At 35.0% G+C, this 17,360-nt stretch overlaps 1 protein-coding gene and 1 long non-coding RNA gene across 2 annotated transcripts in view; one reads left to right on the top strand and one right to left on the bottom strand.

The window, feature by feature from the left end:
* LOC140501487 (uncharacterized) overlaps positions 1 to 4,519 on the top strand; it is a 77,060-nt gene extending 72,541 nt beyond the window's left edge. The window contains exon 2 of the long non-coding RNA XR_011966202.1: positions 4,354 to 4,519. This is a non-coding gene — a long non-coding RNA (uncharacterized lncRNA). The remainder of the gene's footprint in view (positions 1 to 4,353) is intronic.
* SKOR2 (SKI family transcriptional corepressor 2) overlaps positions 1 to 17,360 on the bottom strand; it is a 45,913-nt gene that overhangs the window by 20,284 nt on the left and 8,269 nt on the right. Inside the window, exons 4-5 of the mRNA XM_072605185.1 lie at positions 6,991 to 7,056; positions 6,512 to 6,610 (exon numbers count right to left, since the gene is read on the bottom strand). Of these exons, the coding sequence (XP_072461286.1) occupies positions 6,512 to 6,610; positions 6,991 to 7,056 (165 nt within the window). The remainder of the gene's footprint in view (positions 1 to 6,511; positions 6,611 to 6,990; positions 7,057 to 17,360) is intronic.

Below are 17,360 nucleotides of genomic sequence, written 5' to 3'. Positions count from 1 at the left end.
CGGAACTAACCCTGAAAACAGTAGCATTAAAAAGCCTAAAGCTTGGGACAGTGCCTCTTCACCCCAGGTGAGTAGAGTTCAACTTTAACATAAAGTTCAAAGTCAAGAAATAGACTAGAAAGATGAGCAAACAACAATAACAAAAAAAACTTGATTATAAAAAACTATTGCAATGCCAGGGAACACCAAGACTTAGAAGAAGACAACAATATGAAAATAGACACTTACAAAGCCTCAAGAAAAAATGTTAATTGGATACAAGCTCAATAAGAATTCCTGGAAGAGTTAAAGAAAGAGATAAGAGTTGTAGAGGAAAAATTGGGAAAAGAAATGAGTGGTGCAAGAAAAGTATGAGAAGATAATTAACAGCTTGGTAAAAGAGACATAACAAGTACTGAAGTGCCAGCAACTGGCTGATCAGAGGTGCGGCGGTGATTGAAAAGAAAGAGACAACAGCAGTGGGGGGTAGGGGAGCCTGTTCAATCTGTACATGACTAGTTTATTGTAGCTCAGCAAGCCTTCATGTAGTCAAACATATCAACACATCTTTTGTGAATTCAATAGTTACCAGGGGAAAGTTAGTCCCAAGACAAAACATTCTTCCAAGTTCTGTGTTTCCAAGCCACAGAATGTACACATCTTTTCCTAGATAATGCTGCAGCTGTCCTCAAGAAATAAGCAGTAAGAAAACATGAAGATGCCAGGGAGGGGGAGGCCCTGCCAATCCCCTTTTCCATCCTTTGGATGACCTCGCCCTGCTTAGGTCAATCCTTCAGGTTAACTCTGGCTCTCCACACTGAAGAAAATCTTAAAAAATAGAACTGGCCTAATGTAAATGAGACACAAAAATTCACTGAAGAAAAAAAAACTCTTTAAAAAGCAGAATTGGCTAAATGGAAAAAAGAGGTACAAAATCTCATTGAAGAAAATAACTCCTTTAAAATTAGCTGAGCAAGTGAAAGCTAATAACTCCATTAGACATCAAGAGACAATAAAACGAAGTCAGGAGAAAGAAAAAAATAGAAGAAAATGTGAAATATCTCATCAGAAAAACAACTGACCTGGAAAATAGATCAAAGAAAGATAATTTAAGAATTATTGGACTACCTGAAAGTCATGACCAAACAAAGAGCCTAGACATCATATTTCAAGAAATTATCAAGGAAAACTGCCCTGATATCTTAATTTCAGAGGGAAAAATGGAAATTGAAAGAATTCACTAATCACCTCCTGAAAGAGATCTCAAAATAAAAACTCCCAGGCATATTATAATCAAATTTCAGGGCTTCCAGGTCAAAGAGAATATATTTCAAGTAGCCAGAAAGAAACAATTCAAATATTATGAAGTCACAGTAAGAACAATACAAGATTTAGCGGCTTCCAGATTAAAGGAACAGAAGGCTTGGAAGATGATATTCTGGAAGGTAAAGGAGTTAGGATTACAACCAAGAATAATTTATCCAGCAAAGCTGAATATAATCCTTCAGGGGGAAAATGGGTATTTAATGAAACAAAAAACTTTCAAGCATTCCTTATGAAAAGACCAGAGCTGAATAAAATGTTTGATATTCAAACACAAGAGTGAAGAGAAGCATAACAAGGTAAGCATGAAAGAGTAATCATAAAGTTAGACTGCTTACATTCCTGTATGGGAAGATGAAACATGTAACTCCTAAGAACTTTACCATTATTAGGACACTTAAAAGGAGTTTACATAGACAGAGGGTGCAGGTGTAAGTCAATAATATTGGAATGATCTCCAAAAAAAAAAAAAAATGAAGAGCTGAGGAAGATGGATGCATTGGGAGAAGGGGGAAGGAAAAGGTAGAAAGTAGAAATTTTTTTCACATAAAATAGGCATACAAAGAAGAATTTTTGCAGTGGAGGGGAAATGAGGAGTTGCAGGCAATGCTTGGACTTCATTTTTATTGGAATTAGTTTAAAGAAGGAAGGATACATGTGTGTGTGCACATGTGTGTATACATATATATGTGTATGTGTATACACACACTCAGTTGTGTATAGAAGTGTGACTTAACTGATAGGGAAATAGGAGGGGTGAAGGCTAAGAGAAAGGGGGAATGATAAAAGAGAGGTCAGATTAAGGGAGATAGTGGTTAGAAGCAAAATAGACTTTTGAGGAGGAACAGGATAAAAAGAGAAAAAGAAGAAACAGAAGAAAATGGGATAGAGGGAAATACACAGTGATCATAACTGTGAATGTGAATGGGATGAGCTCACCAATAAAATGGAAGAAGATACCAGAATGGATTAAAAACAAGAATTCAGCAATATATTGTTTACAAGAAACTTGAAAAAGTAAGATACACACAGAATTAAATTAAAGGGCAGAAGCAGAATCTAATGTGTTTTAAATGAATTTTAAAAAAAGGCAGGGGTAGCAATCATAATCTCAGATGAAGCAAAAGCAAAAATAGATCCAATTAAAAGGGATAATCAGGGAAACTACATTCTGCTAGAAGGTACCATAAACAATGAATTAATGTAACACTATTTTGCAGTAAGTTTCTCTGATAAAGACCTCATTTTCCCCAAAATATATACTGAGTATAGAACTGAGTCAAATTTGTAAAAATAAAACCATCCCCCAATTGATAAATGATCAAAGGATATGAACTGGCAGTTTTCAGAAGAAGAAATCAAAGCTTTCTATAGTCTTATGAAAAAAATGTTATAAACCACTATTGATTTAAAAAAAGGGAAAATTAAAACAACTCTAGGTGCCACCTCACACCTATCACAAATGACAAATTCTGGAGGGGATGAGGGGAAAATAGGTATACTTAAACTCTTGTTGGAGTAGTAAACTGGTCCAAACATTTTGGAGAACAATTTGGAACAAGGCCTAAAGGGCCTTTTGACCCAGTAATGCCACTACTAGATCTGGATCCCAAAGAGATTGAAGAAAAAGGGAAAAGACCTATAAGTACAAAACTATTTATGGCAGCTTTTTTGTGGTGGCAAAGAATTGGAAATTGAGGAGATATCCATCAAATTGGGGAACAGCGAAACAAGTTGTGGCATATGATTGTAATGGAGTACTACTGAGTTGTGGGAAATGATGAGGAGTGTGGTTTCAGATAAAAACATGGCAAGAACTATAGGAACTGGTACAAAGTATAGTGAGAACAGGAAATCATTGTGCATAGTAGCAGCAATTTTATAATGATGATCAACTGTGAAGGACTTGGCTATCTTGATCAGTGCAATGATCCGAAACAATTCCAAAAGACTCATGATGAAAAAATCCTATCCACCTCTAGAGAGAGAACTGATGATCAGAGTGCAAATTGAAGTATAATTTTCTCACTTTCTTTATTTTCCTGCTTTTTAAAAAAATGACTAATGTGGAAATACATTTTGCATGATTTCAAATGCATAATTGATAACATACTGCTTGCCTTCTCAGTAAGTGGAAGAAAGGAGGGAGGAAGAGAATTTGAACTCAAAATTTAAAAAGAAAAATGTTAAGAAATGAATAATGAATTTTTTTTAAAGAAAGAAATGAAGAGTAGGATCATTTCAGAAAAACCTACAAAGATTAACATGAACTGATACAAAATGAAGTGAACAGAATCAGGAGAACATTGTACACAAATAATAGCAATGTTGTGTTATGATTAACTGTGAATGACTTAGCTATTCTGATCAATACAATGATCCAAGACAATTGTAAGAAATGATAAAACAAGGAATTAAAGAAACATGGGAAAATTTATATGACCTGATACACATGAAGAAATCACATCTAGGAGAACTATATATATATCACAGCTACAATAATGTTGATGAAAATAATGCTGAAAAGCAACTTATATCAGATTAAATGCAATGTTTAATCTTGGTCCTGGAGGGTTGATGATGAAACATTCTCTTGCTTTCAATGGATAGGAGATAGGAACTATGGTACAGGATGTTTCAAACATTGTCAGACATGGTCAATATATCTGTTAGTTTTGTCAGACTTTTTTTCTTTGTCACATGGGAAGGGGCATGTCCAGAATGACTATAAAAACACCAAAATAGATCAATACAACTTTATCACGCATTATATATCAAGATATATAAATATATGAATGCATATATAGTAGCTATCTCTAGATTGATATTTCTGTGCCCCACAATTTCTTTTCCTCAAAGATTTATTTGTTTCTTCTTCTTTGCCTTGATATGTGCATATCTAAGTAATCATACACACATATACATATGTACACACATGTACACCACATATATAATATCTACACACATATATATCAGCCCCAAATTAGGACACATCCTTCTCCTACTCCTTAGTTCCAAATCCTCTTAACCTAAGAATATGTTTTTTCCTAGAAAACCTTCACAAGAAATTGGTGCAAGTTCAGGAGTTGTGGACCCAACTCTGGAAAGCAATTTCTCAATTCAGTGTGGATGGTCTCTGGGGACCCAATATATCTGCATTTTAAATTTAATGGTTTTGCTTCTATGTCCACTATTCATTAAACATTTGCTCATACTGTGATTCCTGGAATGCCACTTTTTACTAAAACCTCTCACAGGGATTATTTTATATTTTCTTGCTTCCTTGAGGGGCTCTTTATTTCCTTCTTTTTACTCAGTTTGGTTTTCCCCTTATGCTATTTCATTTGAGTAAATCTAAATCTGTCAGCCAGCCTTACGGCCCCTCACCTTCTGTTAAAGAGCACATAATACATATTTGCTATTTTAATCAGGGGTAAAATTGACTGCTTTTTTGTGGTGTGTCTAAACCGCATATAATTCAAGCTTGGGTACATGCATGCCACTTCCTTGGTCAGTGGAATATGATGCAGATGAAAAAAGAGTGCATTTTATGTGGTTTAATTGGAGTGTTTATATACATGGCTATGAGAGTGTATTTATTTTAGTACAGATCAAAAAGATAAATGATAAGCTTGAATTGAAACTGGCAGATGTTATACATTTTTCTTTCTTATTTTTAAACAATATTATCTTGCAAATTCTTTGCATTGTCTGAGTTAATAAGGCTAATCAGGTGAAAAGTTACAAATTGTGTATTCAAAAATAAGCAACATCTATTTTTTAACCAAATGAGATAAATTGTGCCAATATTGATTTCATGGAGAAATGGGTAGTATGTGAGGGATCAAAAGACAACTGATCTCACTGTATGTAGGGGTCTAAAACAGAAACACAAGATTAAGCCATTTTGACAACTGTGATGTCAACATCTTCTCTTACAGGATAACTTGCTAATTTTTATTTGCCCTTAGATGACAGATTTATTCAATATCATCCAACTTTTTTTTCTGATCCATTTTAAGAAATCTACTTAGTCTAAGCTTCCTTTGAAATATATTTTTTCCTTTGTGGTATAGAAATCTGGCCTAAGCAGACCTGGGGTCAAGTCCTAGTTATACCATTATTTAGCTTTGTGACCTTGGGCAAATCCTAGCCCTCATTTTACCTTCAAAAGCCACTGGTAATCCTGCCGTCCTTTCTGTTATCAATCTGTCTATATTACTATACACCAGGCCTGGGGAACCTTCAGCCTCAAGGCCATATGTGAGTCCTCAGGTGCAGTCCTTTGACTGAATCCAAACTTCATAGAACAAATCCCCTTAATAAAAGGATTTTTTTCTGTAAAACTTGGACTTGGTCAAAAGGCCGCACACAAGGACCTAGAAGATCACATGTGACCTCAAGGATGAAGATTCCCTACGCCTGCTATATGTATATATATATATATATATATACATATCCTGTCTGATTCTTGAGTTCGACCTATCTTTCTCTAAGGCCTAGTCATTGGAATTTCCAAACCTCATTTCTCCTCTCAGGGCCAAAATGGGAAATTATGGCTAATGAACTTATATCAATGTTCCTTCCCTAACATTTTTTCTTCACCATTACGTTATTTCTTCTCTCCCTTTTGCTCAGTCTCTATTAGGGTTTAGTGATTACTACATTATTCAGTTATGATGAAGTTGGTGTAATTCAAGACTGAGGCAAGTCTTGCAGTTGCATAGAAAGTAAGACGAAGGCCTAAGACCTAAGTAGTTGGAGCATCAGTGGTACCACAACTACTGAAAAGCTCTTTTCTGGGTGTCAAGTCACTGCTTAACATAGGGGATGCCAACTCTAGCTTTGTGATACTACACAATGACCAAAGTCTGTAATGGAGAGGGGAGGAAGGTTGATAATAAAATTCTAAAAAAACAAAATGACACAAACCTCCCCACAAACTGGTTTAATTTCAAATGACTACATATTAAATTATAGATATATGCTATGATACCTCTATGATGAGGCAATCAGGTCTGTCTGATTGGAACATGAGTGGTACTCCAAGGTTGCAGAAGTAGCTAATGGTGGAGCTAGGATTTGGACCCAAGTCCTCTGACCTCAAATCCAGCATACTTTCTCCTTTGCCACACAGCATCTATAGAAACCTTAGCCATGGAATATTAGGGAATATCATGAGAGGAATGAAATAAAAATGATCTCTTACTGAACACTGGAAAAGATGCATTTCCTTTTAACACTTGGAATTCTTGTTCTAGTCGCCTCCGTAAGTCTATTTGTTCAAACAAAACCTTCTGAAGTTCTTCTAATAAAGAAAAAAGAAGAGGCATTTTACTAATCTTTACAAATAACCCTCCAGAGAACTGTTCCATATGGCAATTTATTATTATAAGACAAAATATTTTACCAGTTTAAAAAGTGTTGCATAGACACAGGATGGATTTTGTGCAGAAATCCATGAATATAAATCAATGTAATGTATTATTTTAAAGTATTATATTACAGTGTCATGTATTGATTGATATGTATGCATTAATCTCAATTATATCCACCCAATGGTCCATATATTATTCATATGTTGCTTGTCAAGTTTAAAATATGGTTCAGAACAAAAATATCCTCCTATTATCTCTACAGTCTTTTAAAAGTAAGAAGTTTTATAGAATTAAAACTTTTTTTTTTTACCTTTTCCCATATTTTCTACATCCTTTTTGAGTGAATGTGGTGAATTGGTTTCTTGTGTGTGTTCACCTTAATAAAAGGAAGAAAAATATTATTGAAAACAAATTATTTTCTCATGGTTTTGTTTTTCATTTTCTTTGAAAATCATTTTAAAAGGCTTATTTAACATTAAGTGCTGGATTAGAAATACTCAGGGTCAAATGTTGCCCTCATTTACCTGCACAGTTTTTTCACTTGAAACCATTAAGAATAAGAAGAAGATGAAGGTAGACTTTAGCCTCTGCATGACAGCTCAGTGATGTGAAATTCTTGTCTTCCTTGATGACCTTATTAAAAATCTTATTTATATTTTTAGCTGGTTAAATACTAGGATCAGATGTGGGGAAAATCCAGGTCTTGACTTGAAAAATCAAATTAAAAAAAAAACCTCTTGGTAGAAATAGTCAAAATTCTTTACCCAGAGTTATGAGTATACAGAGGTGGGACTGTACTGATGTGGGAACATCAGCCCACACTCTTTGCATGCCTATGCCTATTCATAATTGTAACAATAATATATATTGTTGTTACCATATATATATATATATATATATATATATATATATATATATATATATATATATATATATATATATATATAGCAGCTTTATGTGTATGATTTCATTTGCATATTAATACAGGAATACTAACCCCTACAGAAACAGTAAATTCTGAAACAGTAGAAATGTTTGACAAAGGAAGGGCTGAATGGGCAAGTTTTCTTTCCCTTTTGGTCTATCCAAACTTGGGTGTTGAGAAAAAAGATAAGAGAGGAGACCTTAGGGTTGGAGACAATTTTTAAAGCTGGAGGTTTTTCCCAAGTGATGATTTAAAAAAATAATCCCATAGTATTTATTGCTAAATATATTTCAGCTGTTTGCCCATAGTCTTCTGATCATTTATCTTTGACCAAAAAGCCCAAACCCCTAAAACAAAAAATTTGTACTATATAGACAAAGGCTAGATTTACTTGTACTTCTTTTCCTGGTTATGTACTAAATAAGAGGATGGATGACAGCTATGGAAAGGTATTGATCTTTAGTCACAAACTTCATCAACATAACTCAGAACGTCTAATGAAAGCTGAGAAATTCAATTATTCAGATAACCAGATAATTCAATTTTTCAGTTTTCTTACACAAAGCTGATTGAATTTTCCATTTTCATCTGGATGTTTGAGGGTTATGTAAACCTAGTTCCATAATCATAAGACTTAAAGTATCTTTTCTCTCTCAACATTATCCGGTGATGGTCCTGTTGACTCCCATTCTTTCAAATGCTATCTCTACAGAGTTGAATTCTGACTCTGCAGTTCTAGCCATGACCTTTCCATGAATTCCAGATTCACATATCTGACCAGATCAGGGGTTCTTAACCTAGAGTCTATGGACAAAAATACACACACATATACATATACATGTATATTTATAATTCAAAATAATTGGTTTCCTTTGTAATCCTATGTATTTCATTTTATGCGTTTAAAAACCATATTCTGAGAAGGGTTTCATAGGCTTTACCAGACTGTCAAATGGTAATCCATGATACAAAAAAGGTAAAGATCTTCTGGATTAAAGGATCATAGGACCTCAGAGGTCATCTGGTTCAACTGCCTCATTTTATAGATAAGGAAACTGAGGTCCATGGAAATTAAGCTATATGCCTAGGGTCATTCAGGTAGCATCTGAGGTGTAAATTGAACTTAGGTTCCCTGATTCTGGGAACTGATATTATGCCATAGCCACCTCAAACTTAGTGTGTCCCAAACCAAGCTTATAATTTGTCCCCCAAGCCTGTGGCTTCATCTGACTTCATTTTAATAAGTGACACTATTCTACCTTCCATGTTCATAGCTTTGTTATTGTTAACTCTTTCCTCTCTCTCGCCACTCAAATATAACCAATTATATACCCAGAATAACTCCTTTTTATTCCAGTAGTTGTCAAGTTGGTACTAGTCCCTACTCTGATAGTAGTTCTTCTCTCCCTTCCTGCCCTCCCCTATCCTCTTCTCTCCTGTCCTTTCCTCTTTCCTCTTTCTCCTCCTTTCCTCTCCTCTGATCTCTCCTTTCTCCAACACCTAATAATACCAGAATTATCTATTCTATGCATAGCTCTAGTCATTTTCATTCCTTTGCTCAGTCTTAGGTTGTAAACCAGGAAAACAGTAGACATAATGACTGCAAAAATGCAAAATGAAAAACAATAAAATGCAACTTGTACTTATAATGACCAAGGTTGGCTTGGAGAAGAGTTAAGGAAATATATCCTGGGTTTGCCAAACTTTAAAAAAATCTGTAGTACTTACTAGCTTGCTGAGTATGGAGAGAGGAACACAGGATTATAGAATCATAGGATGACAGATTAAGAGCTAGAAAGAACCTCAGGTCTAATCTCCACATTTTACATATAAGGAAACCAGAGCCTAGGTTGGGTAAGGGCCCAAGGTCTTACAGGTAGTAGGCATTAGAATGATGTATAAACAAAAGACTCCAATAAACAAAAAGACATAAGACTCTATCTAGTGGCTTTCCATTGATTCATGAGCAAAGTTTAAACTCCTTTGCCCTAACCCCCCACCCCCCCCAATCTGGCACCACCTTGCCTTTCTAGACTTATCCAACACTCTTCTGTAACATGGATTTTATGCTTCAGAAAAACTGATGCTTTCCCACCACCAAGTATTTACTCATGTAGTATCCCATACTCATGCCTTCACTCACATCCCTATCCCTAGAATGTCCTCCCTCTGTTTCTTTGTTTATTGAGTTTCTTACTCATTTTTTTTTTTATGATTTAGCTCAGATACTATCATCTCCATTAAGTTTTTCCCATTCCTGGGCTGATCATACTTTCTCCCTCAGACATCGAGTAGAATTTTGTTTTTCACCCCCCCGCCCCAGTACATTTGTCTTCCACTATTTAATTCAATACAATAAATTTTTATAAAGTGACTAATATGTCACAGTCACCATGCTAAGCAAAGCTGGAAATACAAAGACAAAAATGAAGTCTTCTCTGCACTCAAAGAGCTCACATTCTACTAGAAGGATACAGATGTAAGAAAAAAGATGTTAATACAAAGCAATTTGAGGAGAGAGAACTAACAACTTGAGGAAGCTGGGAAACATTTATGTAAGACAGCACTGGAACTGAGTCTTGAAGAAAGCTAAAAGATAAATCAGGGGAGGAAGCCTTTCTCTCTCTCTACCCAGAAAATCCCCCCTGTACCAAAACTTTATAAAAAGGAAAAAAAAGGTCCAGCAAAACCAACATCCACTGTTTGATCCCATATGCAATATGGGGGAGAACCTATGTAAAGAAAGATATAAATGTAGGAGAGCTGGCTAAAGATTTCATGAAGGGGAAAATTATGAAATTTCTGATGAGATGATTAGTGGAATTCCAGCAGCGGATGCATTTAAATGTGAGATTAGGAAATTTATGTTTTAAGCAAAATTTAATAGGGAGTCATTGAACTTTTGACTAAGGACATTACAGGGTCCTTAGGAAGATTACGTGCTTGATGGTGTGTGGAATGGATGGCAAAAATGTAGGAAAAGTGTGATGAAGGCCTGATTGGAAAGAAGGACTTATATTCAGGAGGCATTTTGGAAGTACAGTTGACAAGGTTTTGCAAATTACTTGGTGCTGGAATGAGAAAGAGGGAAGAGTAAAGAATGATTTGGAAGCTGTGAACCTGGATGACTGGAGGGATGAGGGCTTTAAGGTCCCTGGGAGCAAACTTAGCTAAACTTTATACCCACCTCTATGCCTCTCACAGAGTAGGTACTTAGTAAGTGTTCACTGACCAAATGTATAGTACGTACAGCAGTGATGGACTACAATAAACTTCTTATTTTTGAAAGAGCAAGCTCTGAGGATAGACTAGAATTAATCAGGCAACATGGGGTAGTGGATCAAGAGCTGGCTTCATAGTCAGAAAGATCTGGCTTCAAGTCCTGTCCTCTCAGGGTCCTCAGGGAAACTTTTAAGAATATAAGTTTCAGAACCATTACAAATCTGCATTGATCAAAGGAGTTACCTACACAATTGAAATCATAGCTTTGAACTAAAAAAAAACAAGCAAACAAACAAATTCTCCCTCATTATTTCTGTATTTTTTGTTGTTGTTGGCATGGAATAGAATTATATCTCTAAGAATACTGGAGGATATAACCAAAGCTGAGGTGGAGACTGCAGAAATGAAAGAAAAGTCAGTGCTTGCTCTGTAGTGAACATGGGCTTCTTCTGACAAAGCCATTCACAGTATCCCTGACATATGAGGCAATCATCATAAAAGCCATAAAGGGCTATCTCACTTTGAAGATTACTTCATCACATAGAAACTAAGGACTTCTTTCCAGTTGGGGGGAAAAGGAAGAGATTTCCCCCATTTTCTTGCCAAGTTTGAGTTCATAAAAATAGCAATGGTGTCTTTTAAAATCCATGCTCTCTCAATACATGGCAGAGCAAAATCTGAGGCATCATACCTTTGATGTCTTTTTCTCTGATTTTCATATGTCTTTTAACCTTACTTACTCAGTTTCCTTTTCTATACAATATGAAAATAAAAAGGAAGTATCTGTGAAGAATTTTAAACTCCTGATAGAATTCCAAGGTATAGTTCCTTGCACATAGGTGCATTATGAATGTTTGTTTAAATGAATTAAATTTTATAAATTCAACTGATAATGCATATATGTGTAATACACACAGAGGAATACATATCTACAAGTATATAGAATATACAATATTAGTACTTTGAATTAGATGTACCTGCCCTTGGAATACAAGTCACATACCCTTGATACACAGATGAGAATATATCTCTATAATTTAAGCATTAGTTTTCATTTTATTTAGTTTTAATGAGGAAGTTTATTCTTTATAAACTACACTTCCATTTGCACTATCAAATGAGATGTGGTATACATGTCCTTTCAATGCCTTAAAGCTCCACATAAAAGGAAGCTCTTATTATTAGAGTCAATATCCCTATTGGTTATAGAATATGTACTATGTGTGCCATTTCTCTTAAAGTAGTACACTTCAATAAAAGAATTAAATTTGAGAATTTAAATAGAATGTTTTCAGAAAAGCCATTTCCTTTCGTATTCATACATAGTGTTCTATGTGGATATGAATAAGACTGACTACTTAACTGGCAAATGGAATCTGAAACAAATGCACTGATAATACTAATTTCTGTTTTTCATGATACAGCTTCCTGAAAGCTTTATTTTGCATCAGTGTCTATTTCATGGTAATATGTCTCTGCTCCTTCTGGGTAAAATCTGCCATTACATTGCTCGGGAGATTCAGATGTTTCTGTTACAAGGGGATTTTTTTAAATGGTTAAACTTTTGATAAATAAACCCTTGCAAGGTTCTTTTGCTTCATTTTGTATATGTTTTACTATACTCTTGTTTTTCAGCATATTTTCAATCAGTGGAAACCAGATTGTTAACTGTGGTTAAAAATGACCTCTGGGAGCTTGGATCTGTTTATTCACTAGTACTGCTAATGTTTTCCATATGGTTAAAAAAAACCCCAGAAGACATTAGTTTAATACTAGATTAAAAAAAACAACAAAACACATTTGATTTAGCTGATGGTGCATGTGCAGTTTGTAAACATTTCAGCAGGTTAGATGAGCTTTAAAATGTCAAATTAGTGAAACCTTAGGTTAGGGGGCCATTCATAAATTGAAATGTTTACTCTCTCCTTTCCTTCCTTTAAAAAGAGTTCTAAAATGAAAATAAAATGCATGAATATCCTAAATTACATTTGAAAAAACTAATTACAAAGACTAATAAGAGGGTAGGTGATTTTTATTGGCAATAACATCTTTCTTTAGAGGCTTATTTTGAAACATGGTACAAGAAGTATCTTAGAAGAAATCTGTCTAATACTCTAAACTTAGAAATGAATAATTTTTTTAAAATGTTACAATGCATATACAATACTGGCTATTTTTGCTTAAGAGTAGAGTTACACTAATAGAGAAAACTTATATTTTTACTGGTCATTTAAATGGCATATAACTTATATTGTTTCATTAGAGAATGCATCTTAAGAATGCAAATTCTCCTCAGTCAAGGTGTAGCAGATAGCACCATTTCATGGCAGGAGAGCCCCAAAGCTGCCCAAAACAGTACTAGATAGAGGTAAACTGTAGGCTAGAAATCCATGTTCTTAGTTTTTTTTTACCCTCTCTGCTATCCTCAGTAAGTGGTAATAGAATATTCTCCATGAGTGTTTAGACCCCACTCCTACGTCTATCCTCGAGAGCTGGTTGGATCCTGGAAATGCAGGAGGTGTTGGAGGGGGGAGATAAATGTCATCAGTAAATAGTAAAAATCCTTGTAAACCAGGAGAAAAATAGGTCTGAAGGAAAAAAATGACACTCCCTCTAAGTTATGGGGTTTTCTTTGTTGGTACTGCCTTTCAGGAACCCTGAACTGCCTGAGGCACATACAGATACACTGATTTTCCCAGTCAAACAGGTAGTAAGTGTCAGAGACATAAGTTGAACGCAGGCCTTCCCGCCTCTTTTCTTCCTATTGATAAACTGTCATTATTACTTTTCAATAATTTCATTCATGTTAACTTTGTCTCATGAATTTAAATGGAAATTTCTTGAGGACAAGAACTTCTCATAGTCTCCAAACTAGCTAGAAAGGATGGTGATAGGTACGTAGTAGGCACTCAACAAACACTTGTTGAACTGAACTGAATTGATTTGTTTTCTAGCACATAAAAGGAATATAAAGAAATGCCATATATGATTCATCCCAATGCAGCAAATAGGCTTCTGGAATGTTCACTCATTCTCATGATCTTGCTAGTTTTGTACAAGCGACATTTGTGATCTGTCAGTATGTTCTGATGAAACAGCTTGCAGTTTCACTTCCTCTATGAAATTTTCACGTTTTACCAGAGAATGACTAAACTCAAAGTTTTGTTCTCACATGACATTTGAAAAAAATATTTCCTCGAGCAAACAAAACAAAAATGCGCAAGAAGCTTAGATCTTCAAATAAAAACAAGGATTCAATTCATAAACTTTCATTTTCTTCTGATAACATTAACGTCTTATGTTTATAGATAGAGCTTCCCTTCTAAGGACTAAATGAAAGGTCAGGTGACTTACAAGCTCCTTTAGGGCAGTTTCAGTTCTTTGTGGTCTTTGTACTCCAATGAGTAGCACAGTGCTTGGAATCTATTGGATATTGGACAAGACTGCTGGATTTGGGGTCAGGAAGACCTTACACACTTACTAGTTATGTCACCCAGAGCAAGTCACTTCTCTCACCTCTAAAGTGGAGATAATAATAGCATCTGCTTCATAGGAGTGTTGTGGGGATCAAATGAGATAATGCATGTAAAAATCTTTGTAACCCATAAAGATATAGGGGCTGGACCTAGGATTTCATTAGTATATGAAGTAACTAGTGGGTGAGGAACACATCTTGTATCAATACAGGTAGTTCTTTCTCTGTAATTTATAATTTTATACTGTTGCCTAGAGCACACCTAAGTATAAAACTTAAAGCACTAAATAAATATTAGTTATTATTACTATTGTTATTGTTAATAACTGAATTGGGGGAGATGAGATTAGAACTGTCTCCTGATGTTAAGATCAGTATCATTTATTGACTAGACTAGTTTCTCCTGACTTTTGGTTGAGAATGGCTTCACTCTACTACCAGTTTTTACCAGTCTGTGGAACTTTTGCTACCAGAGAGCCTTGGTTCTTAAAACACCCCTCCACCAACCTCATACTTTTATCTTCTTTCTGATTCATATTTGTTCTACCATTCTATCTAATACTGGTTTCTGCCAGAGTTATATTTGGTTATACAGGAAAACATATATTAAAAAACAGTCACATATTAAAATGTGAATTCAATAAAGGAAGTTATTTTTTCCTCAGACTATGTCCATATAAAGCTCAGTATCTAAAAGGGTAAAAAATTCAGCCATTTATCCAGATGCTTATAAATAAATGCCCATGTCTGGTGTTCTGTAGGTACAGTTAGGTAAAAACTGCTAACATCATGTACAATAGCATAAAAAAAATGGAATCAAAAGTAGTCTCCCTATCCACTGTCCATTCTGTCCTTCCTACTCCCTCCATGTCTTTGGGAAGCCATTCTACCTTCTTTCATCAGAAAGCAATGTGTGTGTTCATCCTTCATTGGTGAAGAAGACCATGCCAACAGAGAAATGATGACTTGACTTTATTTTGAATGAGAGAGGGTTGTGCAAGGTCACCAGCCTTACTTCTCTTGAAGAGCCATCTGAATCCAGTGACCAGATATTCATCGGGATTACTGGAGATGACCCAGGATGAGGCAATTGGGTTGAAGTGACTTGCCCAAGGTCACACAGCTAGTGAGTGTCAAGTGTGCAATATGCTATAGTGGAAAGATCCCTGGACCTGAAATTTAGAGAGAGGTTCATTTTAGTGCCAACTCTGCTATTGACTGACTATGTGACTTGGAGCAAGTCACTTCCCTTCTCTTCAGGGTCTTTTTTAGCATTGACATTTTATGATTTTTATGATCAGCTTCAGCTAAAGCTAGACCTTGTCTCTGTCATTGAAACATTGGAAGATCTCTTATGGAGTCATATGAAAAAAGAGAAACACCTCCGAACTGTCTAGTGAACTGGAATGTTAACCACTGATCTTGATTTAACCTATAGTTTCTGAAATAGATGATTTAAAAAAAAAGAAAATGGAAAATTGTATTTGGTTGAGGATAAGGATTAATTTACCTACTGTAGCTAGGTGGTACAGTGGATAGAGTGTTCAACCTAGAATTAGGAAGATCTGAGTTCAGAAACACTTCCTATCTGTGTGCCCCTGGACATGTCATTTAACCCCTTCCTCAGTTTTATCACCTGTAAAATGGGGTTAATAATAGAAGCTATCTTCTAGAATTGATTTGATAAAATGAGATATGCTTGTAAAGCACTTTGTAATCCTTGAGTGCTACATAAATATGTGCTGCTACTGCTGTTACTATTACTACTACTACTACTACTAAGCTATAATGAAGAGAGCCAAAAATTTTCTAAAATTCAGAGTAAGACATGATTCATGATGAATTTTTAGAAATAATGCTGCCCTGATACAAAAAAAACCAAATTGATTCTACAAAGTGGAACATTAACACATCATTTCCCCCTTTTCAATGGGGACATGGATTTTTGTTTATTTCTTAGTGTTGAATCCTTCCTCAGATTCTTCCCTTGTGATGTTTAGCACTTTAGTGAGGTCACAGGACAGGCAAGGGAAAAGAAGATCAATATCCTTATGTCCATGACATGTTAAAGCATAAACTAACTAAATATTAACTCCATTAGCTTAAAAGAAGGAAGAATAGGATTAAGTAATACACCTGAGGCTTATGGTGAATTAGGAGTTATGCCAAACTTTGCAATCTACATACGGTCAAATTTTATTGTCACTTTCATACACGTAGTTTCTTGAATCAGTATATCAAATATCTTTGCTTAGCATGTCTCAAGTCTATTTAGAATCCTCTCAGGTTTGAGAAATGTTGTTATTTGTGATGCTGTGATACTAAAGGTTTCTCCTGGAGAGTTTTGCATTTCCCTGCCCTCTTCAATTGGATTGGATGTTTGAAAATTTGGTAGTAGAAACGGGAAATTTTAATGAGCTAAAAGAAGCTTCATCAATGATGACCCTAAACACAGAGGAAAATATTGACAAAATCGCAATTAGCATAAAGGAATTCAAAATGCATTATAGACATTACCTAATCTCACAATATTTAAGTGAACCAAAGGTGAGAGATATCATCATCCCATTTTAAGATGTATAACTTGTCCAAAGTTATTAAGAGACTTAGAATCCACTCCTTCTGGTCCATATAAAAAATGTTGTTATAAAACATTTTCCAGTGAAGAATTGGAGAGGAATTCAATCAATCCCTTCCTATTGCTTTCAGAAATCAATCTACAACACCCTAAATGATAGCAATTATTAATGAATTTGAATACAAAGGTAGCCTGGTGGGTCCAATGCATCCATGCAGTGTTGGAGTTAGGAAACACCTGAGTTAAAGTCTCATGTTGGACACATACTGGCTTTGTAAGCTGCTTAACCTTCCAGTCCCTGATACAAATCTCTCAGACTTTAAACTGTTGAGATGAGGATCTGCATTAGTAAAAGGAGTTTATTCAACTCAAGTTGTCTATACTAATAAAATCATGATTTCACAATTTCTATCAATTTCTATATCTGCCTATATCTAGATCTATAGATTTAATATCATATTGTATTGGAATTCATATTAT

This window comes from Notamacropus eugenii, chromosome 4, assembly GCF_028372415.1.
Source record: "Notamacropus eugenii isolate mMacEug1 chromosome 4, mMacEug1.pri_v2, whole genome shotgun sequence".
Taxonomy (NCBI): domain Eukaryota; kingdom Metazoa; phylum Chordata; class Mammalia; order Diprotodontia; family Macropodidae; genus Notamacropus; species Notamacropus eugenii.
This window is presented reverse-complemented; position numbering and strand designations above follow the sequence as displayed.